The sequence below is a fragment of the Staurois parvus genome, unplaced genomic scaffold, assembly GCF_062004578.1.
Source record: "Staurois parvus isolate SC_StPar_1 unplaced genomic scaffold, SC_StPar_1.0 ptg002193l, whole genome shotgun sequence".
Lineage (NCBI taxonomy): Eukaryota > Metazoa > Chordata > Amphibia > Anura > Ranidae > Staurois > Staurois parvus.
This window is the reverse complement of record NW_028319989.1, coordinates 327495-354853: the sequence shown is the minus strand read 5'-3', so window position 1 is coordinate 354853 and position 27359 is coordinate 327495. Positions and strand designations below refer to the sequence as shown.

The 27359-nt window shown below is 43.5% G+C and overlaps 2 protein-coding genes across 2 annotated transcripts in view; one reads left to right on the top strand and one right to left on the bottom strand.

Moving 5' to 3' along the window:
* Positions 1 to 1244: 1244 nt before the first annotated feature.
* Positions 1245 to 22668, top strand: CLDND1 (claudin domain containing 1). The gene is made up of 5 exons (XM_089665440.1): positions 1245 to 1346; positions 6208 to 6529; positions 8978 to 9085; positions 12979 to 13116; positions 14730 to 22668. The coding sequence occupies exons 2-5, from the start codon at positions 6256 to 6258 to the stop codon at positions 14948 to 14950; spliced, it is 741 nt and encodes a 246-aa protein (XP_089521566.1). The 5' UTR covers positions 1245 to 1346; positions 6208 to 6255; the 3' UTR covers positions 14951 to 22668.
* ERCC1 (ERCC excision repair 1, endonuclease non-catalytic subunit) overlaps positions 22586 to 27359 on the bottom strand; it is a 39574-nt gene continuing 34800 nt past the window's right edge. Inside the window, exon 11 of the mRNA XM_089665439.1 lies at positions 22586 to 25552. Coding sequence (XP_089521565.1) covers positions 25499 to 25552 — 54 coding nt within the window. The 3' untranslated portion in view covers positions 22586 to 25498. The remainder of the gene's footprint in view (positions 25553 to 27359) is intronic.

Here is a 27359-nt window from a genome sequence, read left to right as displayed (position 1 = left end):
CCCACTGACACCCACGATGGGGCACTATTCCTCCCACTGACACCCACGATGGGGCACTATTCCTCCCACTGACACCCACGATGGGGCACTATTCCTCCCACTGACACCCACGATGGGGCACTATTCCTCCCACTGACACCCACGATGGGGCACTATTCCTCCCACTGACACCAATGATTGGGCACTATTCCTCCCACTGACACCAATGATGGGGCACTATTCCTCCCACTGACACCAATGATGGGGCACTATTCCTTCCACTGACATCAATGATGGGGCACTATTCCTCCCACTGATACCAATGATGGGGCACTATTCCTCCCACTGATACCAATGATGGGGCACTATTTCTCCCACTGATACCAATGATGGGGCACTATTCCTCCCACTGATACCAATGATGGGACACTATTCCTCCCACTGATGCCAATGATGGGGCACTATTCCTCCCACTGATGCCAATGATGGGGCACTATTCCTCCCACTGACACCAATGATGGGACACTATTCCTCCCACTAATGCCAATGATGGGGCACTATTCCTCCCACTGACACCAATGATGGGGCACTATTCCTCCCACTGATACCAACGATGGGACACTATTCCTCCCACTGACACCAACGATGGGGCACTATTCCTCCCACTGACACCAACGATGGGACACTATTCCTCCCACTGATACCAATGATGGGACACTATTCCTCCCACTGACACCAACGATGGGGCACTATTCCTCCCACTGACACCAACGATAGGACACTATTCATCCCACTGACATCAGTGATGGGGCGCTAGTCCTCCCACTGCAAAATTACAGTTATGAAGTAGCAGCGAAAATAATTTTATGGTTGGGGGTCACCACAACATGAGGAACTGTATTAAGGGGTCGCGGCATTAGAAACGTTGAGAACCACTGCTGTAGCGGGAACATTGATTAGGGTAATAGCATTCATCTGTACAAACCTCATTGAACATGTTCCGTTTTGTAACATCTGCCAAAAATGCAGCATGTCCACACTCTCTGACCCCCAGTTGCTTTATTAGAGCTTCTGACAGTGCGCCCTTAACTCATAAACTGACAGCCACTCTCCTATCCCCATCCATGATTGTCTCCTCCACTTACAATGATAATCCCTTTTGCTGCAATTCCATTTCAGAACAGCTGGTGGCAGCAGCGCTCACTGCAAGAGTGTCACCGCTGACCGATTGAGAAATGGGCTGCGATATCACATCTCGCCAGTAGGGCGCAGCAGGTCCGGCGGAAGACGGACGGAGAGACTACAGCTCCCAGAAAGCATTGCGCCGTGACCCCGGAAGAAACAGCTGATGGAAGGCGATGGAGAGGGTGAGGCTATTGTCCGCTGATCATAGAACTCTGTGTTGGCGTCTATGTTTGTTAAACAAGTGAGGGGGGAGGACATGTGCTCGAGGATGCTGAAGAGAACCTGTCATCTGTGCCCTGACCATGAGCTGACCCTCAGGCCATAAAGAATGCTGGGGTCACTTCTCAGGGGGTTCCTCAGGGCTGGAGGAGATGTGTCCCTAACTCTGCTCTGGGGACACCCCTCCTTGCCTCCCACAGGCCCCATTCACACCGGCGTACATTTGTTTGGGCACAACAACCCATGTACTGGAACGGTCCGCCCTACACGCGATAAACGCGCCAAAGAAGCTTCCACGCCTTTTTTTGTGGGGTGAGCTTTGTGGTTTTTTCTTTGGCGAGACCAAATGTGCTTCTGCTGCCTGTGTTTTGAGCTGACAGTAAGAATGAGTGGCGTTTCAAGTGTTTGTATCAGGTTTTCTGCGTATAGCGAGAATGCGTGCGATTCTGTGTACATTTCCAGAACGCGCAGATGTGACCGGAGCCTAACCCAAAGACTTGGGGCTTTTTATATGGCAGAGAAAGGTGCAGGTCCCCTCCAGTGATGAGTGACCCCCGGGTGATGGCGGGTTAGAGGAACGCACGTCTACATTGTACGCTACCATACTTTTGGATGAAAGTCTGGCAAGATGTTCCAGAAAAGCGTCATGATGAGTATGATGACAGGTTCCTTTTAGTCCGGGTTCATGTTGAATGAGACTTTGAAATCGTGCACAATTTCAAAGCTGCCGGTCGGTGCGATTTCAGCTGTGACTTGCCTGACATCTGTACATCTGACTTCATGCACAAATGTGTATGCAAGCCGCACCTGAAATTGCTGAAAATAGTGCAGGAACTTTTTTCAAAATCGGCGCGACTCTGTCGGAGTTGCTGATTTAAACTGTTGCATTGCCGACAATAGGGTGCGACTTGTAATGCGATTTGGGATTGCATGACAAGTCGCATGGGTGTGAACCAGGGTTTAGCGATCGTCTGTCCTGGTAGAAGTCGTCTTATGGCCAGTGGTACATATCAGTTTCAAAAGGTTATTCAGCCATTTCTCACAATTTTCCATCCTGTGCAACCCCCCTTCCCTGTAATGATGCAGCCAATATACACCGATCAGCCATATCTGTATGTCCACCCACCTAATTAGTGGTGCACCAAAATGAAAATTCTGGTGCCGAAAACAAAATTTCAAAATGCACTTGGTCGAAAACCGAAATGCGCAGTTTTAAAAATGAATATAAATTTTTTGGAAAAAAAATACACTGATTAAAAAAAACAATATATACCCCAATTGTTTTGTATAATATGAAAGAGGATGTTACGGCGAGTAAATAGATACCCAACATGTCACGGTTTAAAATTGTGCACGCTTGTGGAATGGCATGAAACTACGGTACTTAAAAATCTCCATGGGTGATGCTTTAAAAATTTCTATAGGTGTAACGTTACAGAGGAGGTCTAGTATGAGAATTATTGCTCTTGCTTTGATGTTCGTGTTGATAAATCACGTGTGTGGTTTGAACACCGTTTACACATGTGGGTGTGGCCTACATATGCGTTCACCACTACGTGCAAACACGTGGGCACTTTAACCGCCTCCCGCCCGCCATATAGTGAAATGACGGGCACAAGGCGGTTCTCTCGTTCTGGGAGGACGTCATCCCATTCTAACCGTGGATCACCGATCAACAGAGCAGAAGCTGATCACATGTAAATAGGGAAATGCCGGTTATCGGCATCTCTCTCCTCTCGAGCTGTCACGCTGACAGCTCGTGAGGAGAGGAGAGCCGGTAATCGGCATCCCTCAGAGGGGACATGTGCACTGATCATCAGGACACTGATGATCAGTGTGCCCTGATGATCTGTGTAGCCCCAGCAGTGCCACCTGTCAGTGTCCAGAGCCAGCTGTCAGTGCTCATCCCTGCCACCTGCCAGGACCCATCAGTGCCACATAAATGCCACATATCAGTGCCCATCTGAGCTGCCTTTCAGTGTCACCCATCAGTGCCAGTCAGTGCCACCTATCAGTGTTATATATGAGTGATGCCTGTCAATGCCCAACAGTGCCACCTACCAGTGCCTCCTCATCAGTGCCACCTATCAGTGCCCATCAGTACAGCCTATCAGTGCCCATCACTGCAGCCTCATTAGCGCACATCAGTGAAGGAGAAAAATCACTTATTTACAAAATTTTATAACAAAAACTAAGAAAAAACATTTTTTTTTCAAAATTTTCAGTGGTTTTTGGTTCAAGAAAAAATAAAAAACCCAGAGGTGATTAAGTACCACCAAAATAAAGCTCTATCTGTCACAAAAAATGATAAAAATGTCATATGGGTACAGTGTTGCATGACCGCGCAATTGTCATTCAAAGTGTGACAGCGCTGAAAGCTGGAAATTGGCCTGGGCAGGAAGGGGGTATAAGTGCCCTGTAGGCAAGTGGTTAAACTTTCTTTTTTTAAATTTATTTAATGGTTGTTGTTTTTTTGCACTGTCCCTTTAAAAAAATGTTTAATCACTTGTATTCTTATCACAAGAAATGCATGCATCCCTAGTGATAGAAATAATCAGTGACAGGTCCTCTTTATGGAGAGATATGGGGTCAATAAGACCCCCACATCTCTCCTCTGCAATGTAAAGCATTGGATCAAAAAAGCATTGATCTAGTGCTTTAAAAAAAAAAAAAATGTCCAGAACGGGAAGTGACATCGCTCCGGTCCTCCAAGGGCATAGAGATGAACGGAGGCCATCTGTCCTTCACTCATCTCTATGCCCAGTGCCGGGATCGATGGTTTCTCAGGTAAGGCTGAGAACTACCAAGTGGCAGCGTTTTTTCAGCACCTGTATCTGTGCTTTTTTTTTTCTTCATTTCTGCTGAAACGTTTCGGCCACTGAAATTGTGGTGCATCCCTACACCTAATATTGAGTAGGCCTCCCCTTTTTGCCTCCAAAACAGTCTTAACCCATCATGGCATGGCCTCTGAAGGTATGCTGTGGTATCTGGCACCAAGCTGTCAGGAGCAGATCCTTTAAGTTGTGAGGTAGCGCCTCCATGGATTGGACCACAGATGCTGGATTGGATTGAGAATTTGGAGGCCAAGTCAACACTTCAGAGTTGTTGTGCTCCTCAAACTAGGGTTGCACCGGCACTGTTGTTTTTTTTTGTACCAGCGAATATGGGTACTGATACTTTTGGTTAAGTATTTGCCAATACCTTTGCAGTGCAATTTGAGCCCACTGAAAATGAATAGGCGCAAATTGCACTGCAAAGGATTGCATGGGATTTGAACAGGAATGTGCTGCGATTCCTGTCCGAATCACATGTGGTTTCCTGCACCGCTCCTGTGTGATCCCAAGCTTGTCATAGTGACTCTGAGGAAGAGGCTGAGTCCTCGAAACGTGTCAGCCAGTTGGTAATCCAGGGTTCCATCGTTGTGGGCTCACATGGATTGAACACCTTTGTTCACGGTGATATGCCTATGTGTATATGTCCATTGTGAGTATGATAACTACTTTTTTATTCTTTCAATAAATATTTTTAAACGATAATGCACTAGGCCGGTGCACCCTCTTTTTCTTTTTTCATTTGCACATAGTGACTTTGAGCCTGAGTTCATACGGGTGCAGAGCAGGGAACCTCCCTGTATGACGGGTTCCAGTGGCAGCTCCAGCTCCCATCAGGGGCTGCGGCTTGGGCTCCTCCTGCCTCTCCCACAGCTCTGTTGCCTCCAGTGGTTTGAGCCATCCACTGGACCCCTGTACCAGGTTGCCAATCCCTGCTGTTAGACACCGAAAAGCCACTTCACCAGTCTGGGCATTTTAAATTCCCTGCAGCTTTCTCTTCGCTTTTAGCAGTGCTAACAGTACAGGCTAGACGGCTTCTGATTGGTCAACACTGTCACCTGGATGGGTGATCTGCAATCTGGTACAGTGGGGCGGAATTGGGTTCCAGTGGATGGCTCAAACCACTGGAGGCTGGGGGGAATAAAGCTGTGGGAGAGGCTGGGGGAGCCCAAGTCGCAGCCACTGATGGGATCCGGAGCTGCTGGTGGAACCCGTCATGCAGGGAGGTTTCCCATACCGCGGCTTTACACAGAAGCGGTGTGGGAAACCACATGTGAGTCGGAGAGGAATTGCAGCTCATTCCTGTTCAAATTGCATGCAGTTCTTTGCAGGGCGAATAATGGCCAGGAATTGCTGACTGACTCTTGTGGTGTAGAATCACAGTGGGTGTCGGTAGGGGGGCGCACATATGCGTGCCGTAAACCCTGAAGCATGCAGAGACGTACCAGTACATGGCATTGCCTGTACAGGCTGCCCGTCCGCAGGACATTGATTGCAGGCGATCCGCAAGTGGTTAATGTAAAGCTTGTAAAGGTTCCTACCTGTGGATCCTGCCAGTCACAGCACTTCCTGTTGCAGGCTGACAGCTGCTTCACAATTATCAGCAGCATAGTCAGCTTGCTCTCTTCCGTTGTCTGTTAGGCTACATATCAGATCTATCAAATAGGAAGCCCAATGGGTGACTGAAGAAACTTGCAGGCAGGCTGACAACGCTTAATTGTGAAGCAGTTGTCATCCTGCAACAGTAAGTTGTTATTGCAAGTAAGAAAAACTATTTTTGCATTGGAAAACTGTATACAAGGAGATATGACGTCAGACATACTGAAAGATAGATTTAGGGTTTCATACACTTTATTATGAATGTAGAACTGTTTCTTTGTCCTAAATGAGCATCTGTTCTTTTTAACCCGATATGTGCCATTGAGTATTTACATTAAAGTGTGTAGATGAAATAGTGCAAATACTAACTTCTTGTCTGCTTTTCTTTTGTCAGATACGCCCTCTGTATGCTGAGAAAAGAGACACTTATTAACCCAACACCATGGATAACCGATTTGCCACTGCGCTGGTGATTGGGAGCGTCTTGTCCCTCCTGTCTGTCATCTACCTGTCAGCTGCAGTGGGCACAGTCTCCTGGTACCACTACTTCACCTCTCCAGTCCTTGCCAACGTCAGCGAGACAGCAGCTAATGAATTCCTTGACGAACTCGAGAAGGCAAATGAAAAGGCATACACGGATGCACTCTATCATTGTAATGGCAGCCTGGGATTGTGGCAGCAATGCATTATGGTCTCACAGCCATATTACCAGGATGGTATGTTTCTTAATTCAGAGGGCTTCTGCGGGGGATATTCTCCCTGGAATCATTCATTTTTGGATTGTAATACAGGCCTTTCAAAAGTATTCACACTATGGCAATCCTAGAGATGTTATTTTTATAATATACCACGCCCTCCTCTCTTAGACCATTAGGTCCCTTTCACACGGGTGGACTCCACCAACCGGATATGCCTGCTCAGCGAGGGATCTGTCCACTGAGCAGGAGGATGACCAGTCATGGACAGAGCCCACTGTTCTCTATGGGGTGGACAGTGGACAGTATGGGGGGGACAGTAAATGGACTGTCATCCGATCCGCTAGATGGATGAGGAATAGATCCCTCATCTGTCTGTTTTTAGTGGATCGGATGCAGATGGGTGTAAAGAGACACATGTCCATTTACATCTGCCTCTCCATAGAGAACAATGGATGGTCCAATTGGGTCCTGTGAGGAAGATAGATAATATTTTTGTAATGTTTTTTTCAGTTACCAAGGCTTTAGTGTATTTTGAAAGGGTGATTTTTAAAGCAGAACTAAACCCTCCCATCTAATTCAGCCAAGCAAGCTGCCATCTTAGCCTTTGTTTGATCTGCAATTGCCATGATGCTGCACATGTGATCAGTTATGACTTCAGCCATTTGATGGTTTGACAGTTTGGTTGGGAGCACAAGCAAATGGGACAGTAAGAATTCCCAGCATGCCAGGAATGTAACTGTTTTTCTTTTAAACCGTTAAATTAATGGGTTTAATTTCACTTTAAAGCCTCTTTCACACGGGCGGAAATTCCTTATGTCCTTTTTTCATCTGTCCGTTTACGGATGAAAAATGGACCCCCATGTATTTCTATGGACTTGTGAATGTAAACGGATGAACATCTTTTTACATCTGTTAATGTCCGCATCCGTTTTTTTTGAACGGAAGAAAACCCTATTTTTCTTCTGCAAAAAAAAAACGGATGTCAACGGACCAAAAAGGGATCAAAATGGATGTAAACAGATGAAAAAATGGATGTAAACTCATCCGTTTTTTCTTTGAAAAAGCGTAACTAAAGAAGAAAACCAGAACGCCTGTGTGAAAGGACCCTAAAGTAGAAGAAAAGAAATCACAACATTTAGGCCTCGGTCACACCATACACACAGTAAAAACGATGGAAACTGATGCACAGATTTTACTTGCAGAGACATCAGTGTACATGTGCTCCTCAGTGAGTTTTAGGCTGCCTGTCAGTAGGCATCAGACAGGCGTTTGGGAAGCATTTTTAACGCTTCTCAAACACCTATGAAAATTCTGCACATGGCAGCACACAATGCTGTTCACACGGAAGCGTTAGCATCACATTTTGGCAACACTGATGCCTTGTGTCATGTCAGAAAGAGTTGAAGCTTCCCATTCAAGTCTATGGTGCTGCTCCGCAAACGCCCGGCAGGCGTTTGCGTCGCGGTTGCAAGGCGGTAGTGAGGCGGTTGCAGAGCGTTAATACCATTTAACTTCATTATATTAGTTTGTGGTGCGTTTTTAACGCTTGGCAAACGCCTAACAACCACCTCAAAACCGCGCCAGGGGCGTTTTGTGAGTGTTCGGGGAGCATTTGAGGAGCGTTAAAAATGCTTCACAAACGCCTGTCAAACGCTATAGGGGCGTTTGGCAAGAGTTAGAAATAAAGTCAAGTGTGGACGAGCCCTTATACACATTGCAGATTCCTGCACAGAACAAAATCTGCATATAACACTAGTGCTGTTGTGTGAACAGGGCACAGAGAACAATTGATTGCATTGTGCCCTTGCAGAATGTGTGCAGAAAACTTCCATCTCTGCACCATGGTGTGTGAACGAGCCCTTAAATGTTGCTTGCACTTACTTCTGATTGACACTATAAACACTTTAAAAAAAAAATACTGCTAAGCTTATATCACAGCACATGAGTTATAATTTCCCATGTCCACCAAAGACCAGCACCCAAGGAGAAGATGCTGGTGAGGGAACCCTCCTGGACTTCCGATCGTTAGAGAAGAGGTAAGTATACTGACTTTAGTCCTGCTTTACCTCCTAACTTTTGATCTTGGTAAACTGCAAATAAGAATGATGCAGACTTGTACAAGGATTACAGTATAAAGTATAGCGCCTAGCGATGCACATGCCTGCAGAAAAGTTCACTACCCCCCAAATGCTTTCATGTTCTGATCGGGCAGTGCTCTGGTACATTCTGGTAGGGGTGGAACTTGCCCACCTTTCACACATTTCCATTGGCCAGTGAGGAGTAAGATTTTTGTATCACTTAACTGTGTCAATGTCTTCATTCTTGGATCTACTGTATAGGATGTGTATTGTGTACCCTACCTACCACCTTCCTTTACCACCGTGTTTTTGTCTATGAATGACAGTTCCACTTTACCCCCTATTTTCTCCCCTCTGACTGTGTTGTCTTCTATGCATTAACTTACAGAGGTTCTGCCTGAATTCCGGTGTGTATCGCTGTCCTTCTCTGACCAGTTCTTAGAGAAGTACACCCAACCTGGGAACCACAACTCTGAGGTTGATCTGATCCGGACGTGTAAGTAGGAATATTGAACTTCTGTGTTGTATGAAAAAAATCACACACAGGCTCTACCCATTGATCAGAGATGTAGTATCAAAAGATAAAACTGGCATATCAATGTTTGGTTGCATCTAAACCCAAAAAAAACAAATCTATAGTTTTTTCTCTTTATTGTCATCTGGTGGTTCTGTCAGTAGTACACTTCCTGTGCTAGAGTGACAATGCTCACTCACCCTTTGATATCAGGACAACAAAACAAGATAGGACCATGGAACCCCGCTCCTTTCCTATTCTGTAGTTTTCACAGACAGCTGAGAACAATGCAGTCGATATTGGTCAGTACAGGCCTAAAGTACAGGAAGTTAACAGGTCAAAAGATTTTGTGATCAACGCATATTTTTTTCTTTTAGCTCTGGTTCACACATATGCCATTCTGGATGCGTTTTCAAATGCACAGATTCGCAGGACAGGCTACATGTTATTGTTTTCTATTGAGATGGTGCGTTTTGATTGCAATAAACAAAAAGGGTCCTGTGTGAGTTTGGAGCAGTGCATTCCAAACTCTCATGCGATAAAGTATATCGGCATGCGGAGAGAAATGTTCACATAGGAGTGCGCTTCAAATGTGATTTTGCCTTAAAGTGAATGGATGGCCTTGCGGCATCATAAGGAGTAGAAGGCATGTCGGCATAGCAGCATTGTCAGCAGCAGTACTGATTGCAGTAAAAACGCAAGGGCATTCACACAGATTTGCATCCCCTAATCACAGTGAGATTTTAAGATGCATATATGTGAACCCAGGCTTATTCTCTCTTCATTAAAGTTTTATAAATGTGAGAATACTTACAAATTCTGTAAAAGAGAATATCGCAGATAGCAGTTTGCATTTTCAGGTAAACAAGGCATGATCAATGCTTATTTTTTTAACTGATCCAACCAAACAGTTTCAATGGTATATTTAACAGATCAAAAGGGATTAAACGACTAATGTTTATTGTTAGAGTTTACATGACTATCCCTTGTAATAATATATGTTGGCTTGGAAAATAAGGGATGTTTAATGTGTACTTTAGCTTTTGAAAGCTTCCCTTTGTTTAACGAAATGATTAGATGACAAATGCTGAATTTGGGCACTGGGATGACTTTAGTTTCTTAACTGCTATATGATTAAAGCTGGAATAGCATAGCTTGGCAATGTTCTTAAAATATTACATATGTTATTGTGTAAGGGAACAGGGCAGTTTATTGCACCTATATACCTGTAATCTCTACCATGATGCTCTTTTTGTCCATCGGAATCATGAGAAATACCTGTCCAGGTATGGAGGAGAATGTGATTCACTCCTCTTCCTTCCATAGTGCAGCATTGGGTGCCTGGGTGGCCAATGACTAGACTCCAGCATTGCCACATAGAGGCAGGGAGAGAGTCTTTAAGTTTTGCCTCTCAACTTGAAGAGTCAACCTTCATGATCTTGTTTCGAGATAAGTGATTCCGAATGTCTTGAAGCCACAGATAACATAACAGCCAGACAACTATTATCTGAGTATTCAGCATTGTTACATAGTTAATCTGGTAATCTGGTTGAAAAAAGACACAAGCTCATCCAGTTCAACCAACAGGAAGAAAAAACACACAAATAGAAAACGTTCATATACACAATCCTATACCCACAGTTGATAGCAAAAACCCCAATACAGCATGATCCAATTTGCTTCAGCAAGGGAAAAAAATTCCTTCTTGATCCCCCCGAGAGGCAATCAGATATTCCCTGGATCAACTTTACCTATAAATGTTAGTATCCAGTTATATTCTCTGTATTTAGGAAAGAATCCAGGACTTTTTTGAAGCAATCTACTGAGCTGGCCAGAACCAACTCTTCAGGGAGTCTATTCCACATTTTCACAGCTCTCACTGTGAAGAAACCTTTCTGTGTTTGGAGATTAAATTTTTTTTCCTCCAGATGTAAAGAGTACCCCCTTGTCCTCTGTGATGACCTCAAGGTGCATAACTCTACACCGAGTTCACTGTATGCACCACTGATGTATTTATAGATGGAGATCATATCCCCCTTATGTATTATACATGGAGATCATATCCCCCCTTATGTATTATACATGGAGATCATATCCCCCCTTATGTATTATACATGGAGATCGTATCCTCCCCTTATGTATTATACATGGAGATCGTATCCTCCCCTTATGTATTATACATGGAGATCATATCCCCCTTATGTATTATAGATGGAGATCATATCCTCCCTTATGTATTATACATGGTGATCATATCCCCCCTTATGTATTATACATGGAGATTATATCCCCTCTTATGTATTATACATGGTGATCATATCCCCCCTTATGTATTATACATGGTGATCATTTCCCCCTTATGTATTATACATGGTGATCATATCCCCCCTTATGTATTATACATGGAGATCATATCCCCTTTTATGTACTTATACATGATGATCATATCCCCCCTTATGTATTATACATGGAGATCATATCCCCCTTATGTATTATACATGGAGATCATATCCCCTCTTATGTATTATACATGGAGATCATATCCCCCCTTATGTATTTACACATGGAGATCATATCCCCCCTTATGTATTATACATGGAGATCATATCCCCCCTTATGTATTATACATGGAGATCATATCCCCTTTATGTATTATACATGGAGATCATATCCCCTTTATGTATTATGCATGGAGATCATATCCCCCCTTATGTATTTATACATGGTGATCATATCCCCCTTATGTATTATACATGGGGATCATATCCCCCCTTATGTATTTATACATGGAGATCATATCCCCCCTTATGTATTTATACATGGAGATCATATCCCCCCTTATGTATTATACATGGTGATCATATCCCCCCTTATGTATTTATACATGGTGATCATATCCCCCTTATGTATTTATACATGGTGATCATATCCCCCCTTATGTATTATACATGGAGATCATATCCCCCCGTATGTATTATACATGGTGATCATATCCCCCCTTATGTATTATACATGGTGATCATATCCCCCCTTATGTATTATACATGGTGATCATATCCCCCCTTATGTATTTATACATGGTGATCATATCCCCCTTATGTATTTATACATGGTGATCATATCCCCCTTATGTATTATACATGGAGATCATATCCCCCCTTATGTATTATACATGGAGATCATATCCCCCCTTATGTATTATACATGGTGATCATATCCCCCCTTATGTATTATACATGGAGATCATATCCCCCCTTATGTATTATACATGGTGATCATATCCCCCTTATGTATTATACATGGTGATCATATCCCCCCTCATGTATTATACATGGAGATCATATCCCCCTTATGCATTATACATGGAGATCATATCCCCCCTTATGTATTATACATGGTGATCATATCCCCCCTTATGTATTATACATGGAGATCATATCCCCTTTATGTATTATACATGGAGATCATATCCCCCTTATGTATTATACATGAGGATCATATCCCCCCTTATGTATTATACATGGAGATCATATCCCCCCTTTATCTCCTCTTCTCAAGAGAGAATACATTCAGTTCCTCTAATCTTTCCTCATAGCTGAGCTCCTCCATGCCTCTTATCAGTTTAGTTGCTCTTCTCTGTACTTTCTCCAGTTCCCCAATACCTGTTTTGTGAATTGGTGTCCAAAACTGAACTGCATAGTCCAGATGAGGTCTTACTGTTACTAATGATTTGTACATTGTAAACTCATTCTCCTGTCAAGACTGGCTTATTTTAAATAGATGTTATGGGCCTCCTGGGCTATAGGGTGACATGGTCATATGTTGAGCTTACTGGGTTGCCTTGTGTTTGAGCTAATAACATGTCATTGTTTCAGATCTTTGGCGGTGCCAGTTTTTGCTGCCGTTGGTCGCTCTGGGGCTCATATTTTTTGGTGCCATTGTTGGATTGGCTGGATGCGTGTGTCGCAGTCTTTACCCGGCTCTGGGTACTGGAGCCTTACACCTCCTTGCAGGCAAGTCATAAATATTTTTCTTCAATGTTTTAGCATTGTCACAGTTCATTTTGTGATTTTTTTTTTATCTTATCAAGACAATGTGCTGTACATGACTAAGTAGTGGGAAGGGAGGTGATCATTTCTTCTTTCTACAATAGAGCAAGAGTCCAGCGTGTTTGGAAAGTGTGAAAGGCAAAAATAAACTACAAGCCCCGTCTGCAAACGTAGCAGATAGCTTGTAGTTCTCAATGAACTACAAATTCGCTGATTAGAATGCTTGTAGTCCATTCTCTCTTCCTCAAGATTCTAAATGGAAGTCCATACAGAGTTACAGGCAGAAAGCTGGAGGGAGAGCATGCAGGAGCCTGACATCGCACGTGCGATCCACTTATAGCGAATGCAGTGACTGGCAGGAAAAATAATAAATGCACTTTTTTCGGCAAAATATGTGCATTTTTTTTTATTTTCTTCTTAAATGTAAACTTATCCTTTAAAGTGTTACTAAGCTCACAACAGTAAAATCAGTCTGTATAAGCAGTAAAGTATGCTCGTTATACTCATTTTGGAAGGGGTTAATCCTCTGCACTGTGATCCTCCCTTTCTTCCTGTGTCCCCCTTTTATCTCCTGATAAGATATATTGGTTTGGAGACACTGCACATGCTCAGTTTGGTGTGGATTGCTAGATAGTTTTTTTTTTTTTTTTTCTTGGGGGAGTGCATGTGATCAGCACAGGGCTAATCCGCACTGTCCAGACAGAGGTTAGGGGTTCTGCATCCTCCTAGAGCAGAAAGAAAACTCCTCGTGCAAGCTTTAACCAGTGCTCAGCCAGACATTGATAGAAGTCACAAGACTGTTGTATACTGCTGATGAGAAAAGGTATTTAGCAGTTTATATTTACTAAAATAATTGCATTTCCATGTTGTGTGTACTGTGGGAGACCAGATATGGTGAATGCAGGGTCCGGGGAGACCAGACCTAGTGACTGCAGGGTCCGGGGAGACCGGATCTAGTGACTGCAGGGTCCGGGGAGACCGGATCTAGTGACTGCAGGGTCCGGGGAGACCGGATCTAGTGACTGCAGGGTCCGGGGAGACCGGATCTAGTGACTGCAGGGTACGGGGAGACCGGATCTAGTGACTGCAGGGTCCGGGGAGACCGGATCTAGTGACTGCAGGGTCCGGGGAGGCCGGATCTAGTGACTGCAGGGTCCAGGGAGGCCGGATCTGGTGTCTGCAGGGTCCGGGGAGGCCGGATCTGGTATCTGCAGGGTCCGGGGAGACCGAATCTAGTGACTGCAGGGTCCGGGGAGACCGGATCTAGTGAATGCAGGGTCCTGGGTTTAGTAACACTTTAAGATCAGTCCTTCTCCCTTTATTTACTTAGTGTGAGGATGCACTGTTGTTTTGATGTTGTTTTTCGCACTCAGGAGCTAGAAGTTTGGGCAAGTGACAGAGCATGAATTATCAGATATCAGGAACCTCGGACTCTCAAAGTAAAGCTAAATAGGGAGGAAATTATAAATATTTCACAAATAAGCCTGAACAGTTCTGACTCCTCATATTCTTGCATAGGCCCAGTTGTGACTGGTATTGTTCAACATGTACTAATGTATCCCTGCTGCTTTTTTCAGGTGTGTGCACACTGGGAGCAGTCCTGTGTTTTGCCAGCGGGGTGTATATGTTGCAGAAGAGCCTACCTCCTCCCCCAGGTGTGCGCGGGGATTACGGCTGGTCCTTCTGCTTGGCCTGCGTCTCCTCCCCTCTTCAGGTTATGGCCGGAGCTCTCTTCCTCTGGGCCTCTCGGGCCAGTCGGCGAGAATATTCCCTAATGAAGGCTTATCGTGTGGCATGAAGGATTCAGCATAGCTACAAGCAGTGTTCACCCAGAACTATGCCAGCAGGCAGATATTTGGGCACCAGTGTTCTGACCTCAAACTCTGGTAACATTAACTCCATCTGGGATTGTTCCTGATGTTCAGTGGCTCCATATTATTTTTATGATTTTGTTTTTAAGCAGCATTTCAGTCTGCAATGAATATATGCATATATCTTTCTCTCTGTTTGGGTAAAGTAGGATATGGCTAGACACTGTGTTTAGCCTTTACTGCTGTCAGAGACCGCAGAAGGATGATTTTTGCCTACTGTTGAGATTGGCTTTTCACCTATATAATCCTATGGCAGGTCCTCTAGAGGTTGTATGGTGGGGCTGCTTTATAGGAATATATGAAGACCTTTAACAGTAGTAGCTCAACTGTAGAATTCTGATCAGAATTACAGACAGTCATAAATACTGATCTGTGAAAGGAAGCCTAAATTCCACCCAAAACACAGAAGCAGCTTTTTTTGCTACGTGAAGTATTGGGACTGCGGTGTTGAATTTAGGGCTATGTCTATTACTTGTGTTCTATTTGCGTTACCTGTTGTGGAATGTTCGTGTTTTTATTTAGGATAATATTTCTTTGTTCATGAATTCTGGGCAATAACAAGCTTTTTTTTTTAATACTCTTTTAAAGGTTAGTTTTACTGAAATTTGGCCACCATTGCTGATCTCCTAAAATGGATTGTTATCTGGCTCTCTCTGGCTTTAATACCTCCCTTATGAGAAATAAGCATGAAGCAAGTGAGTTCAGAGCATAGTCTTCAGCTGAATCACACACCCAAACTTTTTAAAATTTCGGATAGAGCTTGGAAGTGTCACATTTTTATTGCTCAAGAAACAGATTAACTGTTCTAGGTGAATGTGTGAACCATCCACCATTCTAGTCATCAACAGGTGCAAATCTGATCTGTGGTTGCGGAAAAGAACTGGGGAAAGAGAGGTTGACCGCACTTCGATGTACCAGATAAAAAAATTGTTTATTGAAATCTTCACAATAAAAATTGCATGAATCACAACTCCTTACACAGAGAGAGAACAGCTAACTGTCCGTGGAGTTGTGATTCATGCAGTTTTTACTGTGAAGATATTCATAAACTTATTTTTTTTTTTTTTTTTAAATCTGGTACAATGTTGGGGTTTTTCTTGCTGTCTCTGTTTTCCCACTGGGTAGATTTGCTCTCTATTTGTCCTTGTGACCAATGTCACCAAGAAAACAAAAATTTATGTAAATGTAAGTTGCCACTGGAACAGGAAGTAAAGCTGAATCTTTCAACTTGTTCCAGTAACAACCTTGTATTATGGAGGCCATACATGGTTCGAATTACAAACGATTTTTCATCTGAAAATCGAAAACGTCTTTCGCTCGGTAATCCGATGGTGTCATCAATGATTTCGATAATCAGCCGACCAAGTCATAAAGTTCACCTCATATAACAGGCAAAACTTCTGTTCCTTTCAAGTCACGGCTCATGCACATATTCTTTTCGGAAAAACAATTGTATGATTTGACCATCATTGAGTCGAAAATCGGTCCTTTTCACGAATTTTCCAACATGCCCGATCACCGAAAATGGGAGGAACCATAAAAATTGGCCGGTGCATTGACCCACTAACAGCAAAAATTGGCTGATTATTCTTAGGTCTGATTTTCGGAAGAAAAATCAGTCGACTTTTGACTCATGTATAGCCGGCCTTATTCACTTAAGAGAAATTTCCTTTCATGTCCTGTTTGTCTTTGGGTGACGAGAAAGAAGGGAAGAGAAATCACACCAGTGGCTCACAGACTGGAAACAAAAAAAATGTGTACAATTATCTCCTATCACTAAGCCCCGGTTCACACTGATGCGGTGCGGAATTCGCAGCGTTTTCTGTCTGAATTCCGCACCGCATCAGAATCGCACCCCGTTCATGCGAATCGCTGCGGGTGTGTATGTTAAGTTAACAACACCCCGAAAGCGGTCTTCAAAACACGGTGCGATGTGCAGAATCTGATCGCATAGGTGTAAATACCCATGCGATCCGATTCTAGTGCGGACCAAAAAAGGGTCCTGCACGTTGCGGGTGCGGTGCGATTAGAGCCATACAAAATGTATGGCTCCAATCGCACGGCACACAAATCGCATGTGATTTGCACAGGAATGCGGTGCAGTTCCTGTGCGAATTACATGTGATATACCGCACCACATATATGTGAACCCAGGCTCAGATATACTTTTTGATCTGCATGCTTGTTTTGGATCCAGAAGTATTGGAGCCGCCATTGGATCAACAGCCTATTTCTGTACAGATTTCTTTGGAGGGGTGAAAACAATATTTTAAATTTCTGTTTCTGTAAACTTTTTGCTGCATTCATGGAAAAATAAATTTTAAAATTTTAATGCTAAATGGAATATAAGGAGCAATAGGGACATCACCGTTACCTGATTATTTAAGAATACTCATTTCTAGGTAGTGGTGTTTTTTGGCCATTTATTTTATATGTCTTTTTCACAGTTTGCAAGCCGGTTTTAAACATTTTATTACCTGAAGGCAGTTTAAAAGGGAAACTATAGTGAGCACAGGTTTTGCATTATTGTTGTAAAAATTGACATTAATATTTGATGTAACTAAAAGATCAGTTGAACTTTCAGATTAAATCTGCTAAATATATTCCAGGTGCCTCTGTGATTCAACCCTTACGGTTTGTTTTCTCTGGAAATCAACTACAGCCTGAGTAGAAAAGCCTGTCCCCTGCCAGCATGTAAAGAATGATCATTGCTGTCTGTGGGGAAGCGGTGGTCTCACTGTAGAGGTCTGACCTTTCCCCTGCTGAGTCAGAACTAGAATTCTCCAGTCAGCAAAGTTCATGTTTGTTTCCGATTGGAGAGCTTTTCCACTTTTTATGGAAAACAAACTGTAAGGGCTCGCTCACACCATACGTGCAGAACAACTGATAGAAACTGATGCACAGATTTCACTTGCAGAGACATCCGTTTACATCTTTTTTTATGCGAGTCCCAATGAGTTTTATACACGTTGCAGATTCCTGCACAGAAAAATCCACATACTAGTTCTGTGGTGTGAACAGGGCACGTAGAGAACAATTGATTTTGTTGTGCCCTTGCAGAACGCATGTAGAAAAACTGACATCTCTGCACCATGGTGTGAACGAGCCAAAGACTTTTGGTACCTCTTCTTCTTTTTTTTTTTTTTTTTTTTTTTTTTGCACCTAGAAAATATTTTGCTGATTTAAACTAAAAGTTCAGTTGGGGTTTGACAATTTTTTTGCTGTATCATATTTTAATTACTGCATATATTTCATCCACTTAGTACAACTTTTTTAATTAAAGTAGTATTAAACCCTCACTGTATGAAGTATTTTCCCCTCTAGCTCCATGTTACTATTCTTATTTGGCAGGCTATGAAGCAGTATTTTTCCCCAAAGACTAGATGTGCCTGTCTAAAATGTGTACAGACCATTCCTTCTGGAACGTCTCTGAATTTCTGGTTGGGGGAGTGCACAATGATCACAAGTGACCTCCTGTGTCTGGACTACATGGCACATGATTCCTTGCACCCAGCAATGCTCTCATAGAGCTGAGGCTGGTCCCTCATCCCAGACCTTCACAGTCCTGGCTGAGAGCATCAGCGTGGCTATGATGGGGCTTCTGGGAGGCCCTGCATAGTAGTGTAGCCATACTGTAGGTGGAAGTCAATGGGGCATACATGTTGTTGCAGTCTTGTGCTACAAAGACAAAGGGTACAGCAACAATTGAAGTAACTGAGGTATGGTGATACATACACAATTTTTTGAGGGTTTAATAACACTTTAATGAGATCTGACTGGTAGACTTGCATTGAGGTAACATAGGCTGATCCACACCGGTAGGTTGTGATAAGGAATGGTTTGCGGTGTATTCTGCAAACACATGTACCCCAGTCTGGTGTGTTGCAGGGCTATGGATTTTGAGTAGTGCCCCAACGTACTAACACATTGCAGGTGCGTTGTAACTCACCACAGTGCACAGATGTGAACAGTGCATTATGAGAAATGTGCTGTGCACCATTTTGTCACAGATTGTTCAGAAGCAATGCATATGAAACACGTTTGCACTATGGTAAAGTCTCACCAATGTGCACTGCTAGTCCGGAAACACAGCCTGCATATGTAGTCAGTCAATATAGCTGCCCCCATGTATATATTACTTGTAAAAACCTAGTTTGCAGTTTTATAAGACAAATTGATAATTTACATTACACTAAAGTTCCTCTTTAAGGGCCGGTTCACACTATGGCCGCATCTGAATCGTACAGGAACGCGTTGTGCGCATTTCTTTGTGATTCAGGTGTGAACCAACTCTAAATGTAGCGTAACCCCAAGCTCTCCTAGAATGCTTAGTCTACAATCGCCTGAGCTCCCACCTCACCAACAACAACCTTCTTGATCCTTTACAGTCTGGCTTTCGCTCACTATACTCCACTAAAACTGCCCTACTAAAACTCACTAATGGTCTACTAACTGCTAAAACCAATGGCCACTACTCCGTACTCTACTTGACCTCTTTGCGGCTTTTGATACAGTTGACCATCCCCTCCTCCTCAAAAAACTCCAATCTCTTGGCCTCAGAGACTCTGCTCTCTCCTGGTTCTCCTCCTACCTATCGAAGTGCTCCTTCAGCATTACCTATAATGCTGCCTCCTCCTCTTCACTCCCTCTGGAGGGGTCCCTCAAGGTTCTGTCCTTGGACTCCTTCTCTTCTCCATCTACACCTCCTCCCTTGGTCACTTGATAAACTCCCACGGCTTTAAGTACCATCTCTATGTTGATGACACACAAATCTATCTTTCTACCCCTCACCTCACACCTTCAGTCTCCTTTCGCAATACTAACCTACATATTGGCATGGATGTCACTCCACTTCCTCAAACTCAGTCTTTCCAAAACTGAGCTCTTAGAATTCCCCCCAGCCCGTGCCCCCTCCCCTGACTTCTCCATCAAGATCAATAATACAATCATCAGTCCCTCCCCTCATGCCAGGGTACTAGGTGTAATCCTAGACTCCCATCTGTCCTTTCAGCCCCAAATCCAATCACTGTCCAAATTTTGTAGACTTCACCTCCGCAACATCTCCAAGATACGCCTGTTCCTAACCTCGGAAACCACTAAGCAACTTATTCACTCCCTTGTTATCTCTCACCTTGACTATTGTAACTCCCTCCTCATTGGCCTACCGAATCGCAGGCTATTCCCTCTTCAGTCCATCATGAATGCTGCTGCCAGACTCATCCACCTTACTAACCGTTCTGTATCAGCCACCCCTCTCTGCCAATCCCTCCACTGGCTTCCCATTGCCCAACGGATAAAATTCAAAACAATAACGTATAAAGCCATTTATAACTCTGCCCCAAATTACATCACCGATCTTGTCTCTAAATATCACCCAAACCGTACTCTCCGCTCCTCGCAAGACCTCCTGCTCTCTAGCTCCCATGCTCGTCTCCAGAGCTTCCCCCATCCTCTGGAACTCTCTACCCCAATTTATCAGACTGTCGCCTACTTTGCTCACTTTTAGGAAATCTCTGAAAATCTATTTATCCTGCCCTCAGCTAATAATGGAATCTTCTACTCTTCCAACCAGTCCATCCCCCACAGTTACTACCTTTTGTACCACTAGCCCCTCCCTCCTAGATTGTAAGCTCCAAGGAGCAGGGCCCTCCTATCCCTCTTGTATTGAACTGTATTGTTACTGTATTGTCTCCCGTTATATTGTAAAGCGCTGAGAAAACTGTTGGCCCTATATAAATCCTGTATTATAATAATGAGTTGGAGCGACTTCAGTAGTGCTGATTGAGACATCTCTCATTGACTTACATAGGATTCCACATGTCATGTGACTTGGGTTCTCACAAGTCGATCCCAAGTCGCGGCAGTGTGAACTGAGCCTCGGGGCTAATGGAAATTACTGTACAGGCACAACCAACACTCAGTGAGATTTCTGCATCCAAGACCTAAACTCTATGGTACTGCCACAGAACAGAGAGTATGACTACAATCTGGGGTGAATTCACTTCACCTAAACATGGAAGGGGGGCTCGACGTTTTATAGAGGAATTTTAGTTGTAATTTAAAGCCCAACTCCAGTCATAACTTTTTTTTTTTCTTGGCGTTTTGGATACAGTGAGGAAGGATTACTTTTAATGGTTTGTGCTTCTATTGAGGGTGGGGCATTCCAATGATTTCCTTTCATGACAAGAAGTAGTGGGAAATCTGTCCAATCAAGACACAGGCTGCAACAAAGCACTTTTCAGTTAAAAAGAAAAAAAATGGGGGGTTATTATTACTGCCCATGTCTTCCTGTCCCAGTGACAACTGCTTCCCCTTATTAAGGGACAGGAAGAAGAATGAAATCTCCTAAATGGGGTTACAGCAATAGGAGGTTGACAGTGTTTGCTATTCACTAGTTTATCCAAAACCACCCAAAGAAATTGGCTGGAGTTGTGCTTTAAAGTGCAGGTAGTGTGTTAAAACATGGCTGTCCTGCTAATCTCCAGGTACCATTGCTATCTGATACTTCCTGGTGTGTCAGATAATGTGTTCCGCACTGAATCCTGCTGACCATACATTATCAATGTGGGGTTTATTTACTAAAGCTGGAAAGTGAAAAATCAGGCTTACTTCTGCATAGAAACCAATCGGCTTCCAGGTTTTTTTCCCAAAGCTTGATTGAACAAGCTGTGGTTAGAAGCTGATTGGCTACCATGCACAGCTGCACCAGATTCTGAGTGAACCAGCTTCAGTAATTCTCCCCTCTGCCTGCCAGAGAGATCATTGTAAACTTTCATTTACAAGGCAACAGGGTCACTTCAAAGGAAACCTGTATTTCAAAAAACACAAAGGTTGCCCTATCCTTCTGAAACAAATCACTGTTTGGCTATCATGCTTCAATTGTTTTTTAAGGCACTGACCCAACACAAGCTTGCAGATCCGAAGTTCTGACTGGAGTATTGAAGCCAGTGATGGCCAGGAAATGCTCATTGGTAACATAGCAATGGACACCACCTTATCTCTTCAAGTTCAGATTTCCTTTAACCTGGACTAGGCAAAGTAAGAGGTTTTCTTGATGGAAGGATCAACAAGAAGTCTTATAGTCCAATCATTAGGAATGCACACGTGACAGAACTTTGATCTGGTGATTGGCTGCTTTAGCACCTTACATGGCCCTGGTGGTACAAGGATAGTGTAAATTGTTCCCTGATATTTGGAGATTCCAGGTTTTTGGCAAGCTGCATTGGCCGATAGGGGTAAAAGGGATAAATTGGTGAAGTCTACTGTCAAGAGGACCTGCATTTTTGCCCACTCTGTATTTTCAAAGGAACCAAATTAATGCTTTTACAAAAAATGGGATTTTTTTAAAAATGAAATAAGTTAACCCTATCCTTTAAGCAATAACCTGGAAACCTCCAGCCTACACCTGTGATATTCTGTATAGACTTGCGTATAATGTATTTATATGTACTGTGTAAAAGAAGAAACAAACTTGCACATACTGTATAAATTGTAGTGTGTACCAGACTTTTGTGTATGTTACTTATTGTACACTCCGCTCTACTAGTGATTTAGAACTCCAATAGTATTCAACAATAAGAATGTTTATTATAGGAATCATACACCATTTATACCAACATACAATAAACAGTTGTTACAAAAAGAATTCTTGTGTTGGATGTTTAAAACCTGAAGAATGAGATCTGTCTAGGAAGGTAGAGACAGCACATGGCAAGTGTTGTGGGTTGTTGAGACACCAATAGCTGCCACAGCCTCAGCTGGTCCAGATACTGATAGAATTTTTACATTTATGACAGAAATACAAAAAAAAGCCCAAAAACCAAACAGCACTGCTGTTTACAGATAGGACATGAGAAGAGAAAATCAGTAGACTCTTCTCTCCACTCTAAACAGTATGGATGGATAAATCTTCCCTGCCAGCTTTTGTATTCGGGTGGCTGCTTGAATAGCTGAATAGTGACTGCAACTGATTGGGTGCAGTCACTGTTTTCCACCCAGCTCTTTTGGTTTTTTCACTCGGCCTTTGTCAAGTGAAGTGGTGCAGACGGGGCCACCCGCAACTTAAACTTTAGACAATTTAGCAGGATTAGGCTTGAAATTGGAGCTGTTCATAGCTACCAGTATGTCACGGCCTACTTCCTTGTTTAGGATGCGGTCCTTCCGCTGGCATCTGCTGTGATTGTACACAGCAGGGGCCTGTCAGCAAGTCCCGGCCAATGGTTCACGGCTGGGACCTGCTGATCAGCTGTGTACAATCACAGCCCAGAGCTCTGTGTTAACAATCAACTCTACAGTTGCAGATGACACCAAGCTGTGCAGTGGAATAACATCTTTACAGGATGTCTTCAACTTACAAGCTGACCTCAATGCACTGTTTAATTGGGCAACTATGTGGAAAATGAGGTTTAATCTTGATAAATATAAGGTGATACACTTGGGGGCTAAGAATATGCATGCATCATAAATACTAGGGGGAGTACAACTGGGGGAATCAATGGTGGAGAAGGATCTGGGGGTTCTGGTAGATCACAAGCTTAATAATGGCATGCCATGCCAAGCTGCGGTTTCTAAATCAAGCAAAATCCTCTCTTGTATTAAAAGAGGTATAGACTCCGGAGAGAGAGATATCATATTACCCCGATACAAATCATTAGTAAGACCTCATCTGGAATATGGAGTTCAATTTTGGGCACCAATTCACAAAAAGAACATTGGGGAACTGGAGAAAGTACAGAGAAGGGCAACTAAACTGATAAGAGGCATAGAGGAGCTCAGCTATGAGGAAAGATTAGAGGACCTGAATTTATTCTCTCTTGAGAAGAGGAGATTAAGGGGGGATATGATCAACATGTATAAATACATCAGTGGTTCATATAAACACTGAGCTACAAATGCTCAGCTCAGTGTGCATCCCTGGCACACTCCAGTTGTGTCGGAATGGCAGATTCTCATGCACATGTGCGAGATGACTTCATTCCCTGACCAGCCAATTGGGATGCCAAAAGCCTGGCACCCAGAAAATAGCTGGGGAGAAGATGACAACAGCTGGTGAGGGATTCAACTGGAATGGCACTGCTGGAACAGTAAATGGGAGGACATTTATAAACCTGTTACAAGACAATTTTATGGTACAGTTCAGAGAGGCCCCAACTTGAAACGATGCTCTGCTGGTCATTAGTAACACCTCATCTGGAATATGCAGTTCAGTTTTGGGCACCAATTCACAAAAAGAACATTGGGGAACTGGAGAAAGTACAGAGAAGGACAACCAAACTGATAAGAGGTATGGAGGAGCTCAGCTATGAGGAAAGACTAGAGGAACTGAATTTATTCTCTCTTGAGAAGAGGAGATTAAGGGGGGATATGATCAACCTGTATAAATACATAAGGGGGGATATGATCTCAATGTATAAATACATCAGTGGTTCATATAGTGAACTCGGTGTAGAGCTATTCACCCTGAGGTCATCACAGAGGACAAGGGGGCACTCTTTACGTCTGGAGCAAAAGACATTTAATCTCCAAACATGGAAAGGTTTCTTCACAGTGAGAGCTGTAAAAATGTGGAATAGATTCCCTCAAGAGTTGGTTCTAGGCAGCTCAGTGGATTGCTTTAAAAAAAGACCTAGATTCCTTCTTAGATACACAGAATATAACTGGATACTAACATTTATAGGTAAAGTTGATTCAGGGAATATCCAGTTGCCTCTCGGGGGATCAGGAAGGAATTTTTTTCCCTGCGGGAGGAACTTGTCTCATGCTTTGCTGGGTTTTTTTGGCTTCTTGTGGGTATAGGATTATATTTTTTTTTTAATGGCTGTACTGGATGGACCTTTGTCTTTTTTCAGCCAGACTAACTATGTATGTAGAGAGAGATTGATCTCTCCGATTCTCATCCCTACTTTAGACTGAGATATCATTAGTAAAAAAGCAACACACTTTACCCATAGTAAACAAAGTAGGCACACATTTAACCCCTTGATCCCCCTGGATGGTAACCCCTTCCCAGCCGGTGTCATTAGTACAGTGACAGTGTACAATATCATTTATCACTGTATTAATGTCACTGGTTATGTCAGTGACAGTTCCCCCCGCCGTGTTGGATTGCCCGCCACGCTATTGCAGTTATTTCATTTATATCGCAAAAAATAAAAACAGTGTTGATCAAATGCCAACAAAAGAGAGCTCTATTTGTGTGAAAAAAATTATATAAATTTTGTTTGGGCATGACCGTGCAATTACCAGTTAAAGTATCACAGGGCTGAACAGCAAAAAATGGCCTGGTCATGAAGGGAGTACAACCTTTCAGAGTGGGTAAGTGAAAAGGAGTTTACATTTTTACTTTTTGAGAACCTATTCCCGATCATACATGGGCACATCCCTCATCTAGAACGATGATAAATAATCTTTCATTAGTCACAGATTTTTGCAACACGTTGTAGAGAGTTGCTCCAGTGATTGAGACCTGGATGGACCTACTTCTTAGTTTTGAGGAATGGTTCATGTAGAGTATCAAACAGTCTCTTTGCCTAGAAGGAGAAGGAAATGTGATGTTAAAGTATGTCTAAGCATAACAACAAAATGTTTTCATTTGCTGATCCTGCCCTGATTTTCTCAAACAGAAATACCGTATCTCTTTCAATGGTATATTTAACAGCCCAAAATGGGGAGGGGGGGGACAGACAAAGTCCACTGTAAAGGTTTCAGACAAAAAGCAGATCTGAAAGCTGATCATTCAAATAAACCAGAAAAAAACATGGGCTGTCATTGCCAACTTTCTACCTGTTTGCTGTCCTGTGCCATTGGTCTCAATACTTTGAGCCACAGGGGACAATTTCACAAAGCAGTATCTGACCGCATCCAAGTATGCGGTAAGATATAGCACAGTATCTTTCAAAAACAATTAAAAAAAAAAAAAAAAAAAAAAAATGGCATGAGTTAGTCTTGCGGTATTTTAGTAGTGAAAACGTGGTAATGTGATGAGTCATCAGCTGTCAACTGCATGTAAACAAACAAAAAAAAAAAGAATTGCAATTAAAAATGGCATGTGAACTTCCTCCACGCCCCCCCCCCCCCCATCCATCCATCCATGCCAAGCTTGGTTTGGTATGCAGTTTGAGGGGAACCCCCCACTGCAAAAAAAAAACATTAGGAGGTGGAGTCCCCCCAAAATCCATACCAAACCCTTATCCCAGCATGAAAGGTCAGGAATGGAGGGTGATCAAGCACCCCCTTCCCTCCTCAACCACATCAGGCCAAATTCCCTTGTGATTGACGATGGATCTACACCGGGGGGGACGTTTTTTAAATTTTTATGTAAGTTTTTTTTAATAAAGGACTTGTCAAAAACTGCCTCCTGTGTTTTTATTACACTACACTTTTTTTTTTGGTGAATGAGTAGGGGTACCTGGGGGGTCGCCTTGTTAAAGGGGGCTTCCAGATTCTGATTAGCCCTCCGCCCGCAGACCCCCACAACCACCAGCCAGGGTTGTGGGGAAGAGGCCCTTGTCTCCATCAACATAGAGACAAGGTGTAATGGATGGGGGGGGAATCCAGCTGACGACTTAGCAATAGTGGAGTGACATTTTCAGTATTGCGTGTGATATGTGGTCACCTGACTGACATAATGCATGCGATAACCTTTACTGAATTGTCCCCACTGACGCAGAGAAAAACCAGCAACTAACATTTTTTCATTAATAACAAATACTTCATACAGTCTACGCCAGGGGTCCTCAAACTGTGGCCCGCCGAAGCCATTTATCCGGCCCACCAGCAGGGGTGTATTTTCTGCGAGGACGGGGGGCTGCTGTACCTTACCTGGCTCCGGTCCCAGTCCCACGACGATCCAGTCCAGGAAGCGCTGCTCCTTCACTCCGGCCACTCCCTCACTCCTGCCGCTCGGCTCTGCCTCCTCACCGGTGATTGGGCGCCAGAACTGTAGCTCAGGAAAGGCACACAGGCGGCCAATCACCTGTAAGGAGGCGGAGCCGAGCGGCCCCACGAACACCGAGTGAGGGAGAGGCCGGAGTGAAGAAGGACAGCTGACAGGTAAATGTGCCGTGCTGATGGTGCTGCTGCAACCAGGTATGCTGGCTGCAGCAGCACCATGCTGGAGCAGGGGTCAGCAAGTTAAGTGTCATTGGTGTCAGTGGGAGGAATAGTGCCCCATCATTGGTGTCACTGATACTAATGATGGGGCATTATTCCTCCCACTGACACCAATGATAGGGCACTATTCCTCCCCCCCACTGACACCAACGATGGGGCACTATTCCTCCCCCCACTGACACCAATGATGGGGCACTATTCCTCCCACTGACACCAATGTTGGGA

Coding starts and splice junctions, on each gene's coding strand:
- CLDND1 (XM_089665440.1), top strand. CDS start 6,256: ATGGATAACCGATTTGCCACTGCGCTGGTGATTGGGAGCGTCTTGTCC. Junction 6,530..8,977: donor ACAGCCATATTACCAGGATG/GTATGTTTCTTA, acceptor ATTAACTTACAG/AGGTTCTGCCTGAATTCCGG. Junction 13,117..14,729: donor AGCCTTACACCTCCTTGCAG/GCAAGTCATAAA, acceptor TGCTTTTTTCAG/GTGTGTGCACACTGGGAGCA.